The sequence below is a fragment of the Scardinius erythrophthalmus genome (genome assembly GCF_964197995.2).
Source record: "Scardinius erythrophthalmus genome assembly, chromosome: 17".
Classification (NCBI taxonomy): domain Eukaryota; kingdom Metazoa; phylum Chordata; class Actinopteri; order Cypriniformes; family Leuciscidae; genus Scardinius; species Scardinius erythrophthalmus.
This window is the reverse complement of record NC_138237.1, coordinates 10,674,366-10,697,979: the sequence shown is the minus strand read 5'-3', so window position 1 is coordinate 10,697,979 and position 23,614 is coordinate 10,674,366. Positions and strand designations below refer to the sequence as shown.

The 23,614-nt window shown below is 36.8% G+C and overlaps 1 protein-coding gene across 6 annotated transcripts in view; it reads right to left on the bottom strand.

Moving 5' to 3' along the window:
* Positions 1-8,468: 8,468 nt before the first annotated feature.
* Positions 8,469-23,614, bottom strand: part of mapk10 (mitogen-activated protein kinase 10) — a 62,350-nt gene continuing 47,204 nt past the window's right edge. For 3 of the 6 annotated variants that reach the window (XM_081390665.1, XM_081390666.1, XM_081390667.1), the window contains 6 exons: positions 22,076-22,258; positions 19,441-19,565; positions 17,736-17,759; positions 16,178-16,241; positions 15,391-15,468; positions 8,565-8,833 (listed from right to left, as the gene is read on the bottom strand). In XM_081390665.1, the coding sequence (XP_081246791.1) occupies positions 8,691-8,833; positions 15,391-15,468; positions 16,178-16,241; positions 17,736-17,759; positions 19,441-19,565; positions 22,076-22,258 (617 nt within the window). In that variant the 3' untranslated portion in view covers positions 8,565-8,690. Of the gene's footprint in view, positions 8,839-15,390; positions 15,469-16,177; positions 16,242-17,735; positions 17,760-19,440; positions 19,566-22,075; positions 22,259-23,614 lie in introns of all 6 variants that reach the window. The other 3 variants (XM_081390670.1, XM_081390668.1, XM_081390669.1) reach the window with 3 other exon arrangements.

The window sequence follows — 23,614 nt, the reverse complement described above, 5'->3', positions numbered from 1 at the left end:
TTGCTACAGACCTGTAACGCTGCCCCGGTGCACTCTGGGGATTAACATCCTCGTCATTTTTCCCCAGCAAGGGTCTGCTTGAATTTAAAGATCCCATAATGTATTTCAGCCTGAACCTATTAGAAGACACACCAGGGGGCCTGCGGTCTCCATCCTCACACCAGCAGCACATAGAGGGAGTCTGGCTCACACACTCCGCACCTTTCTTCACTGCATAATAGGCTTATAGCAGCCGGACAAAGTAAACGCAGCCCGCAAATTCCATTCTGAGCTACAGATGACAGAGAGGAGAGGGATCCAGGAATATTTTCACGCCAAGCTTGATCTGAAGAATACGAACCTCTGGAAGCTGGAGAGAAGCACAGATAATAGAGTGCTTCTCATGCAGGGATCGGCCTTTGTTGGCGAGTCAGGTTTTGTTCCATTTTATAGAACTAAACCAAATGAGATGGAAGTCCACTGTAGGTAACAGAGCTATTGAGATGATAAATATGCTTCAGTCAAGTGTGTGTGTGTGTGTGTGATCCTGGTATTCCCTACGTTATGGGTACCAGATGTCCCCACAAGTATAATACTAGTAAATTTTGACCTTATGGGGATGTGTGTTGGTCCCCAAGAGGAAACAAGCTTATTAATCAGACAGAATTCTACTTTTTGAAAATCTAAAAATGCAGAAAGTTTTCAGTGATAGGTTACATAGGTAGGTTTAGGGGTAGGGGACTGAATGTTTGGACATTATAAAAACTATTACGTCTAAGGAATGTCCTTGATCATACATAATTGTTTCAAAAAAATCATGTTGAAATGTATCAAATATGATGCATCAGGCTTTTGAGGAACGTTTATTTGTTCATCTCTCAATCATTGTTGTATTGCATTGCATTTTTTATCCTCCTATGAGCTCCATATTCACAATATATATGAGCCATGATGTATCAAATATGATACTCAACAAAAAACACATGCAAACTTTTTTTTTAATCTTTTGTCTAAATTATTTTTTTTCATACTATTATTTCAGGTCAGGGTTAAATTGTCTTAGAAAAAAATGTTTTCGCAAACAAAAGCTGCAAGTTTTTCTCACAATGAATCTCTCTTTTCATTTTTTGCAGTCACTTTTAAATCATCTGGGTGTCAAGGTGATTTATAGGATGTAGATATAGTCAGTTCAGCTGAAGTTCACACAGGTGTTCAAGCACAATTATTTTATCATTCAAAACATTAAATCATTTTTTGAAATGTTTAGCTTGAAACGTTCCAAACTGAGTTCCTGTCCTCATGAATTAGACATCACTATGGCTTACATTAAGTTTAACTCCACATGTTTATCTGAAGAAATATTTTAGAGCTCAATGTGGTTAAAAAATGTGGATTTATTACAGAAACTCCAGGAGTTTCATTTCTGGAAAACAAGTTAAAACAATCTGATAACAATTGTGATAAAAAAAAACACATAACTTATGTTTATGTTTTTTTCTCATTACAGTCATCATGGTCATGTGTGGGTCACAACCCAACTTTTTACAACCCAACTTTGATTTCCTCATCATTTCAACCTCTATAACTAATTTCAAGGTCTCGTGAAACTGCTTTGAAAACGTCTCTGATATTTCCAGGTTTTCCGTGACTACAGGAACCCTATATGGAAACCTGAGCTTGTGCCGTGTTATAAACTCCCTGGTTGGCTCATAGACGGTCTGAGAAGAAACATATGCATTGGTAAGGTATTCAAATAAGCAGATATTATGGTGAAGCCTCTGTGTTGAAGAACTCATTTATATTCAGGAATCCTAAATTGAGTGAGGACTCTTCAAGGCCGGCTTTGAGAAGGACCGAAAGCACAGAACTCAAAAATGACCCTAATAGAAAGACAGCACTTCTTAAAAATCTGGCTCTCTGGATTCTGTGAAAACGGTAAAAAGAAAAACAAAACCCGAAAGAACAGAAGAGATGAGAGAAGCCTCTCTCTACCTCCTTGCTTTGAATTGAAAAACCAAACCTTGCTTTATTCCTCACTCTTTTAAAACCCCACATTCTGAACACACTCTCTCTCTCTCTCTCTCAATAATCCCACTCATTCCTTAGTGATTCCTAGTGATGTCCGATTCTTGAATGAATCGTTCGTTTGAGCAGGTTCTCAGGAAGTAACCGGTCGAGCAGATGTGGGGACGAATCAGGTCCTCCCTCGAAACCGCGTCTCCATTCGGACCCCAAGCGATCCCATTACTTTTAATAGGTATATATCTTTTTAATAGGCACTCTCCTGATTACAGTGCTGTTTGAACTGCGTTCTAATGACTATTAATGTCTGTTTTAGCTTATGTACTAGCATAGCATACGGATACACAATTAGCTTGATAGCATACACCTATTTGCACTTATGTACCCACAATCATCTTTAATGTAATAACGTGTTCAATTATGTGATATATCATGTCCAAATATTTCAGTTATGAAAAGATTGTAATGATGTTCAGTTATTCAACTATTAATTCATTAACAGAAGGTCATGTGGTGTTGATATGCTAATCTCTATCTAATAATAGACAGCTCATTGCTGTTAATGCAGTTATTATGCAAGCAGTGTTTATGACCTCATATTAATTGATCAACTACATAGAATATTCATACTTTTTAAAAATCCCTTTTCTCACCTCAGGAAGATTTAAAATGAATGTCACAAAGGTAATTAAAAACTAAAAAACAACCCATATAAATAGCTACCAAGCACCATGTCTATGCCTAGCTTAAATTAAAATGCCTATAAATGCATGAGAATTCAAAAACAGATGACAATTCATTTCAAGGTCAAAGGAGTTTATTTTCAGTCACATACAGATATTTATATTACATACACAGTACCTTTAAAATGTCGGGTGCTAACAGCAATTCAGAATGCTGTTTAAATCTTTAAGTTTTTATTTTTATTTTTTTATTTTTTTCCCCAAACCATCTAATTTTATCTTGCATTTGAATAATTGAATAAAAAGCCTGGAGCAGGTGGTGTGAAAATGGCGTTAGATGTCAAAAAGAACCACAGCCTCCATCTTAAACTCTCAACAGAATGGCTCACTGACAGCACAGAAAGAGATAGACGGAGAGAGAAAGAGGCTTTAAAATACCATCTGAGTCCAAATGAAACCATAAAGACTTGATTGAGTTGAACATCACCATGAGATTCTGAACATTACTCGTATTAATACAGTGTGAATTCATGAAAAACAATCCATTGTTCATCCACACTTAAAGAGTTTTGTTATTGCACAAATTGTGATCTCTGACATTGATTAACCTTAGAAAGACATTAAAATAAAAGGAAAGAAAAAACAAACAAGCAGGAGGAAGAGAAACAAAAGGAAGAAGGAAAAAAGGGAAAACGGAAAAAGAAAGGAATGGAGGACAGAAAGGCAAAAAGGAAGAAAGAAAGAAAATAAATGGAGAAACAAGGAAAGGACAATTTAAAAAAAGGCAAAGAAAGGAATGTAAACAGAAAGAAATGAAGAGAGGAAACAGGCGGGAGAAGGAAGGAAACAAAAAGTAAGAAAGAAAAGATGGAGCAAAGAAGGAAGGAAACAAAAAGGTAGACAGAAAGAAAAACAAAGAATGGAAAGAAAATAATGCATAAAAGAAGGAAAGGAAAGAAAGAAAAATAATAAGGGAAGGAAGGTAAATAGGAAGAAAGGAAGGCAAAAATGAAGACAAAGAAAGCAAGGATGGAATTGAAAGTTAACAAAAAGCAACAAGGGAAGGGAAAAAGAAAAATGGGGGAGAAAAAAGGGAAGTGAGGGATGTAAATGATAAGGAACTAAGGAAGGAAGAAGGGGAAAAAAGGAAAGGATGGGAGCAAAAATGAAGAAGTAAACGAATAAAAGGAAATTAGGAAAAAAAATGATGGAAGGAGGGAACAGAAACAGGAAGAAAGGAAGGACGGAAAGGAACAAAAGGTAACTAAGAAGAACAGTGAAAGCAGGAAAGAATAATAGGGAGGAAAGAAAAGAAACAAGAGGGAACTGAAAAGGGGAAAAGGGAGGAAAAAAGGGAAAGAGAACAGAAAGAAAGTGAATGAAGTCAATGGTAATGGATGGTCAGTATTGCTCTGAGTGTTTCCTTTGATTGCAGTGACACAGATTCATCAACGGTACATTGTTGTGCAGATTGTTTTGATGGAAGCATGTAATTCATATGAAAATATTACATTAAATATACCTTCATTTCAAACATAACATGACAGATGTGTTATCTGGGAGCTGCTGAACGCTTTCATCTAGTGAACATGCATTAATTATGATGAACATTCAGGACTGGATAATGAACAGTTTTTTGAATTGGACTAATTAACAGATTAAAACAAAACTAGGGAATATTTTACAATTCTGTTAAGGCCACCATCTCGACCAATCAGTTTGAGTTTAAATGATGACATCATAATAGCACATTGTTAAGTAACATAATTTCCAATCTTTTGCTCCGTGCTCACACACTGCACCGCCACTGTTACGAGACAAATCAAACTCTACAATACAGCACGTACAGCACACCTGCCACGTTCTTCCAGCTTTAACACTCAATACTTTACCCACAAAGCAACAGTAGTGGCTTCCCAAGTACATGACTGCTCTCACAGGCTTATTATAATGGTTTCAGAAGCAGCATTATATCATTCTGAAAAGTACACACATTCAATGTTGACACCTACTTTGATCAGAAGCCATTCTGAGACATCAATGTTTTTATTTCAAGCACCATGGGAGAAACACACACTCCTGGGCTGACATTACACACATTTCAACCTCTTACATGAGGAAGCCTTATAGTTTGAGTTCATATTTCAAGTTAACGTTTTGAGCTTGATTTCATAACAACTGGTTTAAGTTGAGTTTCAAAATGGACGACTGAGACGATGGAGTCGCAAAAATGAACCCTGTGAGTGACCCGACAGATACGAGGGAATTTCGTCGAAAAATAACCTGTATAAAATGCAAGATGCCACACAACATTGCTATCCGTCTATTCCTAAATGAAATGCAATCAACAAATTAGATACGCAACGGTTTACAATTAGTATTGAATTCTAACAGTTGAAATACAAAAGCTACTGTATACGTGTCCACCCTGTTGTAAAATCAGCAGCAGCCATATTGAAATATTTTCCAGAGAACGGAGACCTCCCAGAACCCTCTCTGTCCTCTAGAGATGATATGTATTACTTTGTACCGTATAAGGTGACGTGAGAATTATGTTGATTACTATGGTGGAAATGTCTGATTAGGTTGGGAAACTTCTGATAATGTTCAGGCAAATAAAATGGGAATTTCAATATCAAAATTCTGAGGTTTTATGTTTGAACATGATTTCATATTCAGCTCTGAAAGTGTCAGACGGAAGGCTAGAATATGTAATCACACTTATAGGGTTGATGCTTGATGTCAAATGCATGTGACTGCATGTCATAAAAGAAATAAAACTTCAATTGAACGTCTGCATGTACTTAGAGGTACACTATGAAACTTTTTTTTGTTTTAAATTAACACAAAATAAACATTGAGTCAATACATCAATCCTTTTTCCAAAACGTGTGTTTGTCTTAAAGGAGAACTCCGGTCAATTTTAACATTGAGCTCATTTTTTTGTACATTTGGAGTGCTGTCAATACAGAGAACAACGACAAAAATCGGTGTTGCCTACACCGAGTTATTCTATTTTTAAAATGTGCACCCTATTGACTTCAATGGGGCAAGTAGTAAGCCTGCTTTTTAGCCTCTTAACATCCTTGATGTGTCATTACAAGTGCACAGAAAATGTGAGTGATTCCTTTCGAGTGAACACGGGTGAATCTGACTGCAGTAAATGTTAGAGATATTAATAAAAATTAAGTTAATTCAGCCAGCGCTCATACCTCTGTTTACATCCTGTTTTCGGTGGAAGGCCATAGTAATCGATTGTCGAGTTCACGCGCATAGGTTTAGTGCCTATGATCGCGCGCGTGAACTCGACAATCGATTACTATGGCCTTCTGGCTATTTAGACGCCGCGTGAATGTTGTTTGAGTGGCATAGGTTAGTTGTCACAACGAGAGAGAAAGGTTGATATGGTGCTCACTAACCTCTCCAACCTCTGGGAAATCACCCGTTGTTATAAAACGCTTAACAGACGAGAACCTGCTGGCAAAAAGAGAACGCAACAAAGCTCGTACTGAAACAAGAATCCAAATTGGCTTGGCTTTTCAGAGATGGAACTGAGGGATTTGAAATGTTGTAAAAGCGACGCAGAGATGGTGATTTTATTACTCAACAAGGTAAGGTATTTTATTGAACAGATAAATTGTCATATGTAAGTTAGCTCTCTAACAGACCTCACTGTAAAGCATTTTCTATTTTGAAGGGTCATTTCATTATTGTAGCGCAGTGCTGGAATTTATTTTCAAGGAAGGACCGTGTCTACTAATAGGTAAAGCTACTGTAACATCTTTAGCTAGATAGCTTGATGTCCTTTCCATCTAGACTAGTTATTTCTCTTAAACCTAGTAGTGCGCGTTTTATGAGCAGTGTGATATCATATTCATCCGCGAAGTCACGCAGAGCCGAAGCACAACCAAAAACAATGTTTTTCTGCAGCTAGAGGGTCAAAAGTTACATAGTGTACCTTGTAAGCAGAATCAGATAGACATTAACATGCAATGCAATTATTATAAATACAAATAATTTAATCATTAATACTAGTTAACCAATTTTCTCCACAAAAAGAATGTTTCTAGATGATAATGAGTTAGAAAATTAGAGCTTTAGGCTAAGTTACATAAAAAAAAAAAAAAAAAAAAAAAATCATGTGATCATGTGTATTTAATCCCTTTATTAAAATGTTTAGTACACGGATAAAATCAGACAAATACAGGTACAAAACAAAACCGTACAACTGAAATATTATATGTTCAATTTACTGTGTACTTCATAATGTATATTCAATGAAGCTAAACTTTACCTAATACTGAAAACATCAGCCATGTGTTTTTGAAAATTTAAACTACATTACTCGTCTTTTAAAAAATGGAACAATTAATGTGAATGTGGAGGGGTTACATGGGAACAAGTGGCCCCAAAGCGTATTTCAGACATTTATTAAAAAATACATGTAAATCCATGTAACATAATAATAGTAGCATTTTCTTTAACCTAATATGTTAAATGACACATAAATTGCTCAAAACAAAACTTTGGACATTTCACCGTTGTCAAACGATAGTGGAATATGTTTAATGTGATGAACTACACCTGTGTGAACTTGAGGAGAACTGACATTTCTTTTCTTTTAGTGTAATTAACATTTTTAAGTGTGATGTAAATGTCCAAATACTGTCTGAGGCCACTGCAGTTCTCAGATCTGGGGCTTATGACAGAGTTTTGTCCAGGTGCCTTTTTTTCCTCAATTTTTTTATACATACATTGACTTTAAATCAGACACTTAGACTACACTAGGAAATCTATATGAATAGGGGATTGTGGGATTGGGTAAACAGACCTGACACATCCGACACCTCTATCAGAGCCGTCGCGTTTACTGTATTCGTGTTTTTGAGGAGGAAACTGCATTATTTCAAAGGCACTTCCCAAATCCAACAATTTAATAATAAACTCCTGCTGTGAAGTTTAGGTAGTAAGCACGTTGATTCCCTTCAGCCAACACATAAGTATGAATTTCGAGATGAGATTTAGTTTGCGTGGATGTGAACAAGGAACCAAAAGTGAAGATGAGGCTCATGCTTCTCGACTTAGTTAGACACACCTTTCAAAGGTGAAGTTAAAGCATGCAAGGCTGTCTCAGAGAGGGCGAGTTTCACAAACACAAAGGAAGGGCTGTTGACAGTGGGAAAATGACAGCAACAGTGCTTGTACCCCCCAATGGCTTCCTTTAAAGCAGCCTCACTTCCAGTCGAGCGACAGATACATTCACCCACATTCACCCTTCAGCTCCTTAAATGTTATATAAACACGTTTCTCTATAATTGTATATGTTATAATTAGCTTAAGTACTTTTTTCTCTGACCATGCAAGACTACAGGCAAAGGGAAACGGGTGATTAGCTGTAATGTGGCAAGGTGTGCGAAAACTCCCTCTACTGGCCGTCAGTCCCACTCTGAGAACACCTCACAGCTGTACACAATTACATATATACAAGAGATAGGGGGCGCCATTGTACATATTATTATTATACCTTACAAGGAATCGCACAGAGACACACCAGCCCATCCGAAACCAGTTGGGGGTTTCGGCACAAGCAAAGAAAAAAAAATCATCTCATTAGGGCAGAATACAAGGGTTGATCGATTATTGTACAGTGCTCATTAAAGTAAAAGCCCACCCTGCCACATCAACTGAAGCACAGAAAATCGCAAGGTATTAGATAGCAGTCAATGTACACTTTACAGAGATGCCCGATTAAGTCCTTTTTTTTTTTTTGCTCTCTTTTTTTTTAAGTCTCGTTAATTTTTTTTTGGATGCCATATGAGGGGATTCAAAGCAAAGCAACTAGTGAAGATTCATAAATATACATATTCAGAATGAAAATGCACACTTTGTCGTCATTTACTCATGGTACATTATTTTACGCATATATTTGATTTCGTTAATTACATTTTTCCGAGGTTTGTGGGTTCACCTTCTGAAGAACACGGGGTTGCGCAGGCAGGCGGTTAGTCACCTGCAGCACCCCAGGGGTCCGGCGGAGGTCTCCAGGCTGCTGTCGGTGTCGGACGCCAGGGTCTGATCGGTGGACATGGAGGAGATGTCGTTGACGGAGGAGGAGGGGGGGAGGCTCTCGCTGCTGTTCATGGCTGCACCTGCGCTAAGGGAAGTAACGGGGGAAAAACGGTTACAACGAAAAAAGAAAGTGCAGCCACAGTGCCCTCTACAGGGCTGATTGATATTATCAGCAGAAGATCAACTACCAAAAATTACAATAACAACAAAACGTGTACAAATATCCCACACGGATGAAAGTGGGGTCTTTAAGGGTGGAGTCCATGGACTGAGTCTCTGAGGTGATACTGTAGGATGCTGAGCCATGTTTTTGTACAAATGCCAACAGATGACTATCCTAAACCCTCTCGATGCTGTCCTGAACCCTAAGCACAGAATATGAATATAAACTATTTTTACTCTATTATTTCTTAAAGTCCCCCTGTGGTGAAAATCATGTTTTTAATATGCTTTAAGACAAACCATGTGCAAATTCATAAGTCAACACCATTGTGGAGTAGTTTCTCTTTAAAACTGCAGTGAACCAAAGACAGTCTCAAAAACACAGTTTGAAATCGCTGATGCTTCTGACGTCAAAAACTTTACGTCAATGTGTGATCGTCAGCGAGTGGATCTCTGAGCTGGTGTGAGTGAGTGGAGGCGGGGCTAATTTGCATATTCATGGAACCGCATATACTATATGAGTAACGTTTAAGCTATTTTAAGGCATTAAGAATCTTTTATCACAGGAAAAAACTTTTAAATATTTAAAGTTTCCTAATGCTGTTTTGGAGTCTCCTACAGCAGGTTGATATGCATCAAAGGTCAAAAAACTGTTTAATTTTCTCATAATATACATTTGCACATCACCACATTTTCAATGATTCTCAAACGACTCGTCAGTTGAATCAATCTCTCTAAATCCCTCCTTTCCGCGACCTACTCTGCTCTGATTGGCCAGACGCCTCAATCTGTTGTGATTGGTTTACCGCGTACAGCGCGCGTGTCGAAAACAAAAAACGCCCATTGCCATAACAACGTCAGCTGTCCTGAGGCTTCCTAAACCGTAGAGTAGACTAACACAGTAACGAACAATGACGTTGATTTTACCATATCAATCCAAGCGTGAGTGGGATGATGAAAGACTGGAAGAACTAGTTATTCAACCTGAACCTCCATCGCAAGGACGACTCGAGCTGGACGTTTCTCGGTGATACACTACTCATTATGAGTACATTGAGATGTTGCAACTGTAATTCCTCACCATCAGCATTAACAAGTGCATGTCCATCAATAAACCGATTATTTTACTTGTACTTATTTATTTACAGAGTATTTTTCTAATTTATTGCTGTGAACATGTGGAAACTGTATCAGTAACAGTCCATACTGTCCATTAGCCGAGCTCTAACATGAATGACTGATGTAACAAACGCTGGTAAAACAAATCCGGCATGCTTAATCTTTCCTCAAAGTAGTGAGAACGATAGACGACCTGCATTAATAGACACAGTTTTAGGTAATAGTGGCCCACAACTGATTAGCAGAAGTATTTCAGTAAGACAGTAATAATGTGAGTTAACCAGTTAGCAGGAGACCAACACAATATAAAACTCAAAACGAAGTATTTTGAACATCTTTCAAGAGCAAGTGATTTGCGAATCCTGCATTGAACTCCGAGATTTGAGAAGAAGTTGTCAGTAAAATAAAGGGAACACAGCCAAAGTTGAGGATTATACTGCTGAAGTATCGTGGTAAAGATGCATTTTAACCATTGATTCTTCACATGCTCGTCCTTGAGCAGTGGGAAAAAACTGCCTTTATCTTCACATTGTAGAGCACAGCGTCTACTCGACATGATGCTATCCAGCATCCACAGGAGTCAGCTGCCGGTTTGAGGCCGTTCAAGTTTTCTTGGTGTCTGCGTATGCAATAAGTGGGCGGGCAATATGCTAATGTTTCGTCTTGACGTCACAACAAAACACTTATGACTCGTTTGAAAAACTATTCATTTCATTGACTCAGAGTCGATTCTTACTTTTGAAAGACAATAACTTTATGTACGGTGCACTTTCAGATTTAAAACTTTGCAGGATGTTTTCATTCACTTAGAGCTATGTTACACACTACATTAAAGGTCATTTTCAAAAATCCATAATAGGGCACTTTAAGGGATAAAACTATTGACTACAGGGGGACTTTAACTTGCTTCTTTTTGTACCAACCATTAGAGTACACACACACACACACGTTTGGAAACATGACGGTTTTTAATGTTTTTGAAAGTAGTCTCAATCTCACCAAGGCTGCATTTATTTGATAAAAAATACAGTAAAAACAGTAATACTGTGAAATATTATTACAATTTAAATTAACTGCTTTCTGTTGTAACATTTTAAAATGTAATTTATTCGCAAAGCTGAGTTTTCAGCATTATTGCTCCAGTCTTTAGTGTCACATTATCCTTCAGAAATCATTCAAATATTCTGATTTGGTGCTAAAGAAATGTGCTTAAATTCATTCTAAAAGATTTTCCAGTAAGCATCACTAGTTACACAATCATTCTACTACATGCTTGTAACAAAAAGCACATAAAAAAAAAAAAATGAGATACGCCACAAGGTGGAGCTAACGCTCTACAAGAAGTAATAAATAAAGGCTCCTGCAAAAAGGACAAATTGTCCCTATTTTTCATCATCAGGTGTGAGAGTTGCACTGGCTGCCCTATAAATCCACAAGCCAGAAATCCTGGAATCCTTCAGCAAATTGAGCTCAGCCCAATCCAATCAGGCAAGGCGATTGCTTTTGATAAAAATCAAACGCAAATAACCCCTTAAACGGCTTCCTACGATAACACTACAAGCTCATTTACTTGACTGACGGGCTACAGCTTTCGTTTTAATAGAAGGCGGCTCTTTAATACTCATTCAGTGCTGTGAACATGATTTACAATAACTTTATACTACATTGCCCACATCCTTATTTGAGATTAACATTTCAATGCAATTTTGAAGCATGACTGCAGAGTGGGGCTGGAACCAACGGTTAGGATGAAAAAATAATGGCAATATGATAAAGGATGAAAGCAGAAGCTACCCTTTAAAATGAGAAGAAAAAAGGAAGAGGGTGGGTGACATTGGCTCAGTAAGGGGGTTTTTATCTCTGTCAGCTTTATGGTCACCGTCTCTCTTTCAGCCTCTCTCACTCACTCTTTCGCTCTATGGAAATGTGCCAAACCAGCAAAATATGATAGCTAGTTACATATCACATCACACTGAGAGCATCAGTGAGCCTCACGGCACAGACGAACAAGAATATTTCCACAAACTCTAGATAAGACAAGAAAAAAACTTTACATTGCCCATAATTCTTCTCTGTTCGAAATTGAATCAGAAATTCAGTAAAAACAGTAATATAATTACAATTTAAAATATCTCTTTTCCATTTGAACATATTTTAATATTTCAGAGTTTGAATTTTTTTAAAAGCTGAATTTTCAGATCATTACTCCTTCAGTGTCACATGATCCTTCAGAAATCATCCTAATTTTGGTCTGAAATAAACATTTCTTATTATTATTATCAGTGTTGAAAACAATTGTGCTGCTTACTATTTTTGTAGAAACCACAATACATAGTTTTTTTTTCAGGGTTAATTGATCAAAAAGTCTAAAAGAACAGCATTTATTTGAAATAGTTATAAAATTTGTAACATTATAAACTTCTTTACTCTCACTTCTGATCAATTTAATGCACCCTTGCTGAGTAAAAGCATTAATTTCAATGTACTTTATGACAAGTATTTTTAAGGAAGATTAGAACAGTAAATGCACCCTTAAAAAAAGCTACAAGAAAGACGCAATAAATACCGAAAACAAAATTGCTTCGACCAGCCCTACAAAACAAAAAAAAAGGTCTTGACTGGTCTGTTAGCTGGTTTTAGAGAGGTTTTGGACCCTTTTTTTGGTCCCAGACTGACCAGCCAAGCCAGCTGGGTTTTGCAGAAGTTTTTTAGATCAGCTTGAATTCCCTGATGGTCTTCACTGGTTTTCTGGGTTTCTCCTGACCGTTTCCTCTGCTCTTTCTCCATCTCAAAAAGAGACTTTCAGCTACATCGCTCTGCTCTCACTTAACAGAATCCTCCAGTCACGCCTCCCCCAACAAGCGTCCCAGAGACCACCATAAATCCCTCATTTATACTGCAGGAAAGCGCATCTCTGACTCCCAGACCCTTAATAAAAAGGAAGGGAATGAGGATTTATAGCTGCATCGATTTGAACCCAAGTGCGGGTTTAACTAAACGTACTGAATCACTGTTTAGCACAGGACGCCACATCAACAACGGTCCACTGCAGCTGCAGGACATCTACAAACACGAGTCTTCAAGAATTCTCACCCGTCAATAGATTTCCAGCTTGTTTATAGACATGTGATCAATGTATGTTGAAAATAACCCGCCATTTTTTCATGTTTGCTCTGCAGTCTGGACCTGTCTGAAAAATACAAATCATACTTTTTCATAAAACACACTTATTAATTACTCTTATAAACCACAATTTATGAAATTGCAGTGAAATCATATATGTGCGTTTATGAAAAGTGCTATACAAATAAGCCGAATTGAACTGAACATGGGATTTTCTACACACACACACACGCACGCACGACTCAACACACTAACCCACACTGCTGTGAAATGTGGAGCTGCATTGCGACTGCTTTCTTCAGCACAAGCACTTAATTACAAAGGGGGAGACCGACTGAGAGAGAGAGAGAGAGAGAGAGAGAGAGAAAATGAGGCCAGAAAAAGATGGACAACGCATGCAAAATGCAGTCAAACACTAGCAATATCACAAAACATAAGCAGCTAGAAACCAATCGATCATTGACATGATCGGATGTTAATAAGTGAGTGAGACGACAGTAAACGGGAAGAACTTCAGCTCGTGTCACTGTCTGTCTGTCTGTCTGTCACCTTCAGTGCTGCAGGATTGCAGACTGCAGACATGCAACACCGCACCAATGCAAACACACACACATGCATGTGCTGTCCTCTACAGGTTAAACGGAGACACTGCAGGCTGCTGATAAAATGGACTCGACATCCCACAATCCTCCAAGAAAAAGCCTATATGTTGAGTGAATTAGCATATTCTTAATGCTAAATTAATCCTAAAAATATTTCAGTGTTGACTCAATGTCAGACATCATGGACTCCAACCTTAATTATGAAACATGTATACATATACAGTGGCAAATATACATTACAATACAAAATAAATTCAGATACACATACATTTTTAAAAAATGAACCCAGGCCAGTTCCTAACATTTTTTTTAAATTATACAGTAACTTGGATATTTTTATAATCATGTAGAATTTATTTATATGATGGTTTAAAGTGAAAAAAATAAATATGTTTCCTTTACTAAGTTCCGCCCCTTTGGTTATGGTTGTTAACCAAGCATGCTTCACAGAATGTAAAATATGCTTATAAATGCTGGGATATTATTATTAAATGGGCTGGAATAGATTGTTGACATTGGAAAGCATTCATCTGCCATTTTTTCATATAAAAAAAATTACATAGTAACATTCTGAACCAGAATCAAGGCAAATGCTTCTCAGAAAAACAAAACAAATTAAAGTGATTACAAGTGTCCTGAAAGATGGTTATGAAAATCATTTGACTGTATTTTCAATTGATAGAACTGCATATACGTATATCCAAACTCACAGATCCTCCATTAACTTACATTAAACAGTGCGTGCATAATTATTATTATTAATAGTAGTTATTAGGATTGATGTGGTTTGGAATTGGTAAAATGTGCTTGGAAAAAAATATGATCAGAATATCGACTTGCATAATTATGTACGCACGCACTGTAAAAGAGACAAAGCTTGTCTGAGAAAATGGACGACTGGATTGGTCAGAAACATTTTAAGGCAGGGTTTAGCGAAGGTCAAATAGTAACTGTTCAAGTGAAAAATAGGCTAAATTAAATACAGTGTTATAAAGTGCTTTCTTAAAGATGCTGTAAGTCTCTGGGAGAGGCCCGTGCTTTTTTAGCCAATCAAAAACACTCTCTGCCTGTCAAGCAGCGTCTTTGGGGGCGGAGTTTTAGGTACGTTCATGTCATGCCATAATTACCGTAAAAAAAACGGTCACATCCTACTAGAACTTGTAATTACAACTTGTAAACTGGGATTTTTCTGAGATTGTAACACCTGACCGCTGCAGATTCAATTTGGCATTTATAGTGTTAACGCATAATTCCGAGTCATTAAAAATGACCAGCTCTGAATAGGACGATGTTCTCATCTCATAGTTACGGTAATTCCGACATTTCTTGAACGCAGCATTTGTTTTGTAGTGGTAAAGTCAAAGAATAGCAGTAGTGGCTGAAATCGCTTACAGCACCTTTTATTACTTTCAGCAAAGACTACAACAGACAACATTGTCAAAATAACAGATTACCAACAAAATGAAAAACTAGCACGTAATCACACTCAAGACGTGTTCTTTTTGTGTCACACGGACGAGATGAGAGGGGGACAGGGACAAATGGAGCAGTCACAATGGGAGGGTTTCTCATAAACAGCTGAAATCACTTTAAATTGACTTACAGAAGCATAGCTTATGCACAGAGAGTACCTGAGGGAGAGGGCTGTCCCTTCACCACACCATTCTTTGTTCTCTCCTCGAAGTTCATCACCTCTTTATAAATGAGCTCTGAGCCAGAGAGAGACACAGGTGCAGGAAAAGAGAGAGAAAGGATCACATTTAGAGCTAATCGACTCAAAAGCACGTTTGGTTCATTAGAAACCAACAAAAAAAACAAGACAAGGGTAAAATTAACAAGTACTTGTAGATTAATAATGGCAAATCCATGTGGTAAACTGAAGGCGTCAAGTTGTTTAGATGCAGTACTATTGCTAAGAGTGTTGTTATTAACGTATACCCAAATCATTTTCATTCATTGAAATAAAGCTGAGATCTTAAGCTTAAAAAACCTAATTATGTTTCCCTAGAAACTAACAGAAATAAGTTGAAGTACTAAAATTACTAAACGTGTTAAAAAGGACAACTAATTAAGGTTACAAAAGCACATAATAAAGTTACTAAAATTAAAATGAAAACTCGCAATATTAAAATACTGTAAAAGCTACTTCAAAATATGAATAAATACTATAATAGAATATAAAGCAAAACCTGAAATAACCTACATTGTGGTGATCATCAGCCATGTCCTACAAAAATGTCATACTAAAAGTTTTATTTAAAATGTAAAAATGCAAAGGTCTAGATATAAACTTTTTTACACTGGCTCAGTATAAAAACAAGTCAATGGAAAGTGGCCACCATGATAGAAAAACAACATAGTGCGTGAAAGATCTACTGCTGCATCTCTTCATCTGTCTGTGTGTTCATGAAGGCCTACCTTTCCATTCATCAATGGAGTGTTCCCTCTCATCCAGCTGCTTATCATAGATCTGTGGAGGAGGCTGAGACAGAGAGAGAAAGAGGAACACATTTAATAATTACCCCAACATAATCATAAACATTGAGTGTCTTCTGAATAAACATGTCTTAAGCTTTATCATTGCTTGTCCTTAATCATGAAGACAATCCTCTAACAGTTAAAAAGTTAAATAGTCTCATGCTTTATTCATTAGGCAGTATATGTACTTATATTTAATGCTTAATAATGTCTAAATATGGCACATCTGCTCCTGTAGAGTCACTTATTTGATGTAATGCTTTTCATCTTGCATAGATCTTGATCAGAAAACATATGAGGGCCAGATTTGTAATGTTAAAACATCTCCAAGACAGCAGCATAGTGTTTGCTCAGATCCGCGTGGAATCCACATGTACCAGATGTGGCCCGGATGTGGGCCGACACTATGTTGCTGTCTGGGCTGGGTTAATGTTACATTACAGTGTTCATAATATAATATTACACGTGTCTATTCAATTACTTTGTTAGAATATTTTTGTAATGAATAATATTTGCACAAAAAATAACATGAACACTGTAATGTAAAGTGTTTATCACCATTTGCACATGCAGCTGACATGTTCAACGGTAAGAACTTAGTAAATAAGGACCAAACACCACCATTAGTAGGACAGAAAAGTCCGCAGTAATGTTTAGGATAAAGACAGAGACATGAGAGAGGCTAGTGAGCAGACTAACTAGACTGCATTTTAGGGCATCATGGACACATTTGAGCAATCCAATCAATCCTCAGCAACATTTTCAGGCATCCACATGCGATTCATTTCAAATGTTGCTGACAAAAATGCAGTCTAGGTAGGCAGCTCGCTAGGTTTTGTGACAAGCCAGATAGTTAAAGAAAGATATAAACAGAAAGAAAGAGATTAAAATGGCACTGAAAGGATCATTATGGGGAAACAGGGTTACTTAAAGCACAATGCACCTGCATTATTAATTTACAGTATAATAGTTGTTTATTTATTTCACAAAACCCACAAGTGAGTTAATTGAACTACGTCTAAAGGCTACGTCTACACTAATCCAGATACATAATTTTTGTTTTTCGCTGTTATGACCCTCCTTTCGATCGCCCCCTGGTGGCTGGCTGCAGTATAGGTCATTAACCCCGCCCTCTCTATGGAACCGAATGGGACGTAAGCCAAACTAACAAATCCAATTAAACTTTACACTATTTTTTATACACAAAAATGAATAATTGTAGGTTTGACATTAGCTTTAAAAATTCTATTCTATTCTGTTCTCTAAATGTTATCTGGATACAGAATTTAAACTCATCTCTTAGCTACATTCTACAAGATTAGTACACAATGCAGACACATACAAATACACAGATATTCACACCCTACACACACACTGTGCAAATTTCAAATCTTATTATGTTTTTGAGTTTTAGACATCAAAGTGTGTTACAAAGAGATCGGTGTGTGAGTGTTTTGAGATGAGGAGGTTTCCTAAGTGTGGAATGGTCTTTATTTACCATAGATATCTGCTGATTCCTGGCCTTCATCAGAGAAAGAGAAACACCAGAGAGAAGGAGAAAAGAATCACACTAATCATAATGATGCTTCATGGGTTATTAAAACAAACTATTTGCTAATGAATGTCAGATTTTCTATCATTTTGACCATATTAGTATTTCCGTTTCATATTTCGATCAACAGAAAATGTACGTTCACATAAAAAAAACAGCTATACACAATAAATTTGAGCTAGTATTGTATTACATATTTATCTCTGTAGCTTTGTACTTTGTGTTGTGCACTCTCTTAAACAAGAAAACCAGGGCTGTTGTGTCATTGAAAACCCTTTGAAACGGTACAGATGCGCACTTTAGACAAGAACAAGCTGTTTGTCAAAAGGGGACGTGTGGATAAAATCAGAGTCAAATGCTTATTGAATGTTTAGAAATCTTCATCAAAGAACAGGACAACCTTGTGGTATTTTTACTCCTTTCCTGTGTCCTCTCAGACTGATGAAGGTCCCCAGAATCAACCATCAATAACAAATGCAACATGATAAAGTAAACCTAGCTAATAATCTAAAACTATTGAGTGAGGATCTATATGATCAGTATATAATATAATATAATATAATATAATATAATATAATATAATATAATATAATATAATATAATACTATTTTCAGCAAAGCAACTAAATATGATCAATCATTATATGACAAAATTACATTGTTTTAGCCTGAATTAATTTTTCAGCACACAAAAACAATAAAAATGTAAAATAAATAAATAACATTTAATCAGTCAATCACTACATGCAGGCTTTAAAAAAAAAAAAAATACATGTAAAAACCTCATGAATTCGATATTTCAGACTTGGTACAAATGCATATAATTGTTAAAAAAATATTTTTGTTGGTGTAACAATTTAGTGAGTTTAATTCATAATATTTTAGAAATAATATTATATATAATGTGAATGAATGAGTGAATAATTGATAAAGTGAATGAGTGAGTGAGTGAGTGAGTGAGTGAGTGAGTGAGTAAATTAATTATTGAGTGAATGAATGAGTGAGTGAATGGGTAAATGAATGAATGAGTAAATTAATGAGTGAGTGAATTATGAAATTAATGAACAAGTAAATGAGTGAATAAGTGAATTAATTCATTAATGAGTGAGTGAGTGAATGAATGAGTGAGTGAATGAATGAATGAGTAATGAATGAATGAGTGAACAAATGAGTGAGTGAGTGAGTGAGTGAGTGAGTGAGTGAGTGAGTGAGTGAGTGAGTAAGTGGATGAGTGAAAGAATGAGTAAGTGAGTGGGTGAGTAAATGAGTGAGTGAATGAATGAATTATCTGAATAAATTCAAGAATTTAATTTAATTTTAAAATCTTTCCGTACAATTTCTTTATACTGAAAATTCAGACTGAATAGGTCTTGTGTTGTGTGTTGTATAAAAATAAATTGTAGATTTTTTTTTCCTTCTTCAATTCTATCCAATCAGTTGTGAGTGATGGAGGATACCATGATTGGTCACAGTGGTCCAACCATGTAAAAAAAATCAAAATGCTGAATATGGCCACACTTTAGCACAGACCCGAGTCTATAAAAGCTGTGTCCAGTGTTTAATGAGCTAGCAGTAGTGTGGAATAAACAGGTGACAGATGGCCCTAAGCGCACTGATCGATAGTGCTGAGAGAATTAGGAGACTGTACTCACTGCCTCCACCTCAGCCGGGTCGTACCACACATTGATGTAGGGGTGCTGGAGGGCCTCATCCACTGATATCCGCTTAGCGGGATCAATGATCAACATCTTAGACAGCAGGTCTCTGGCCTGACTCGCTGTAAAACACATCACAACAGAGCGGAGAAATCTTTACATCATTAAAATGAGGGCATTTCACACGATATAGCTAATGTTATTAGAGCAGAGACATTTATTAAGTAAGTAAACAGAGTTATTGTTGATTTCAGATGTTTGAGGAATGCAGTGCAAACATCTCACAAATCAGACACCACAATCTTTATATTTCATCCTCTATTTGTTTGTTCGCAAGGGCACTAAAACATCACACTCTCTTTTCTTGCTCTTCTTTCCTCGTGCTCTCACCTTTCCTTCCATCTCTTCCTCTCCACCTCTGTACGCTCCCTGATTCCCTCACTTTCTTGCTCTATAAATAGCTGGGTAAAGTCAGACCCTTTCTCTCTCCTCTCACAGCATCATCCCATCTCTCCCTTCTCTCTCTTCTCTCTGCCACCGGCTGGACCACTTCAAAATGGCCGACACTGATTTCTGCAGATCTGTATGGCTGACTCTCACTCTCTGTGATTAGCTCCACACCTCTTCCTTTCCGTCTCAATTATGTAAATGTGTTTTATTAACATGATAGAAATTTTACATTTATATTGGCTAAGTGTTTGCAGACTATAAAGTCAAACTGAAACGCAATGGAAAACAAATAGTCAAAAAAGTCAAACTGAAAAAGAAAGAAAAAATGACAAAATGAAATGAAATAAATGACACAATAAAATGAAATACAATGACAAAATAAAATAATGTATAAAATGAAACTGAACTCACAGATATACAAAAATGTAATGCACAAAAGGAACAGAATTAAACAAACAAAATGATGACATAATATGAAATAAAATAAAATGATACAATAAAATGAAATACAATGAAAAAATGGAATAAAATAATATACATAAAATGAAATGAAACAAAATTATAATGAAATACAATGCCAAAATAAAATAACAAATATAAAATATAAAATAAAATAATACATAAAATGAAACTGAAATGCAAACTGAACTCACAAATAGACAATTAAATGAACAAAAGGAACGGAATTAAACTAAATAAAACAAACATAAAATGTATAAAATGACGACACAAAATAAAATGATATAAAATAAAATGACATAAAATGACAAAATAAAACAAAATGACATAAAATAAATAAAATATAACTGAATACATTTTTAATATAATATAATCAAATATGGTGGTTGCTCACAGCACAGCCCATATTGGATGTCTTCCTTATCTCACACACACACAGAACAGTTCATGGAGCCTCAACTAACAGGCTGATGAGTCGGATTAGGGAGTCATCAAAAATATGCAGTGCAATGTTATACAAGGCCTGGAATTAAAGGTGCCCTAAGCGATTTCATGCGTTTTTTAGGCCGAAAGATTTTTTTGTCACATACAGCAAACATCTCTTCACTATCCGCTAGCCGCCTGTCCCCTGAACACACTTTAAAAAACGCGGTCTCTGTAGACAGCCCAGGCTCCACAAACGGCAACAAAAACAAACTGGACCAACCTGGACCACAAATCATAACAAAGAGTGTTCCAGCCAATAACCGACAAGAATGATTTGGGGGTGGGGGGGGGGGGTTAGTGCGTGTGCACATGAAGGGGGGTGTGGGGAGTGGAGGAGAGAGAAGCATAAAGAGGGAAGCTAGCTAGAGGAGAGATGTCCTAGACAACGACTAATGTTAGAATTATATTGTCTTGAATTTTGATATGGCCGACACACGACCAAAGAGACGACGTTTCGATGAACAAATAGCAAAGAAGAGGGAAAAGGAGAAGGAACACGCAAAGTCCCGAATTCTCATCGGAAAAGCCTGTTTCAGGAAGCATGGAAGGGAGGGGGAGGGGACGGGATGAGGAGGAGGGAGAGTCGCGCTAGCCTCCGTTTTGTTTGACAATATTTCGAACGTCAGCAAGAAGTGATGTCACCCAACATCGCTTAGAGCACCTTTAAGTGTGTGTTGAACCCTCTTTCCCATCACACTGTGACAGACGGAGCCTTTAGCTGCTGAAACACACTCATATCTGTTAGTCTCACACACACACCATTTACAATCACAGACACCACTGAGTCTAATCAGCAGTGCCTCACTCCCCTCTTTGTTTCCCACACATAGAACATTCAGTATCTGACTGTGATGTGACGTCTGTTCACTGGGAATAAACTCAACCACGCAATTTTCATATCAAAAGCTCACGATTCTCCTCTGCTATGCCCTGAAGAACAACAGGAGCTCTGAGAACAATTTATGAAACGTCTCTCAATTTTGCAAATGGGAAGGAAATTGCTGCCTGATTCTCCCAGGCAAACCATTAAAATAACACACATACAGATACAAAGGGAGATGAATCATCAGGTGATTATTTAACTATCCAGGTAGTATTGTTGAGTAAACCTCACAAAGAAATGGCTTATAACTTAAGTGTACTTTACAATAAAACAAATACTTTTTTTAAATTGTATTTATTTTTTTGAATGCCAAATAACATGTTTGCAACTAAATGTGCACAAATTCTCACTTACCTTTGAGTTTGTTGTGCTCCGAGTCTGCAGGGAAGAGGCAATCAGGGAAGAGTTTGGGGAAGGTCAGGCCAGCATATTTCGGCCTGTTCTCCACGTAGTTACGCACCGTCGGCTGCAGTTTCTTCATGAACTCAGGAGAGGGCGTGCCGAGCTGCTCTATAACCTTATTCCATTGGTCGATGTCTGAATGTGGGTGGAGTCATGGAAAAAAACCGCCTACGTACACTCCTCACCGCTCAGGTTATGCATTAGAGTATTAAGTATGATATTTCACTTTTAAATGGAGTATAAAATGAAGATAACTACATAATGTGGTTATTCTAACATGATTACACAAGGCAAACATAAAAGCAAGTGCCGTGAGCCTAATAATGCCATCTGTAATAAAATAAAGTTTGATTACACTTCCTCTCCAGCATAATAAAAGCTAAATCAGTGAAGGTTAAAACACCCAGAGGGCTCCTATTTAGGCCTTGAGTGTGAAATTTGTAGTACATAAATGGAAAAGAAACCAAATCAGTGCACACAAGATAAGAGAAATTGATACTGATGATACTTGAATTAAACCAACAACTGAGTCATTACAATTAAGATAATCTTAATTTTTGTGTTTGGAAAATTAATGCCCATTAGGCTCAAACACACACTCCTGACACCATAATATCTGATAATACCTTATATTCCAATATTGCTCAATATAATAATTATGGATTTGCAGACTCATAAGATGGAGTTTATTTCCAAGGCAAAAACTAGCATAAAGCACAAACAAACAATAAGATATGCGAATTTCTTTAGTTTCTACTGTAAATAGTTTCAGAGAACTACGATATCATTCATTCATTAACATAAACTCAATATACAGTTTATATTGAAAATGTATGGCCCTTTATCAATAAAATGAAATCAACAAAAACAGGAATTCATGCAGGGACATTTTTTGTTAATTTCTGGCATTTATGTAGGCAATTTTGTTTTGATAAACACTTTTGTTATACTGGTTAAAACTCTCTTCACATCCTGATAGCAATCAATAATAGAAGTGGTCTAAATATTAAAACATGCGCATATATGGTCTGTGGAAGTCTCGGAACCAAAAGATGTTCGTCCAATCATTGCATTCGGTTCGGTCCATGTCGTAACCGTAATTTAGAGACGGCAACCCGTGACGTTCTACTCTGAGCTGTTCGTGTCCTCAGACTCGGATTTATGTGTTTCTAAGTCAACACTGTCAATGCCTAAATGAATCTGCAGCAGTCAGGTGGTACAACTAAGAGCTCTTTAAGTTGTTTACATTCATTATTATTGGGATCCTATGCTTTCAAAGCTAGCTTGCTAGTGCTAGCCCATCCAAAATTGCCTACCCTACCTTTAATTTCTGACCTCAATCTATAATTACATGCTTGAGGCGTGAGCACTTGCTGAGTACATGTTATCACATAATGGCCAATCAGTTCCAATCAGGGTCCCACTTTATATTAAGTGGCTTTAAGTACTATGTACTTACATTGAAATTAATAATTTGATACAATGGACAAT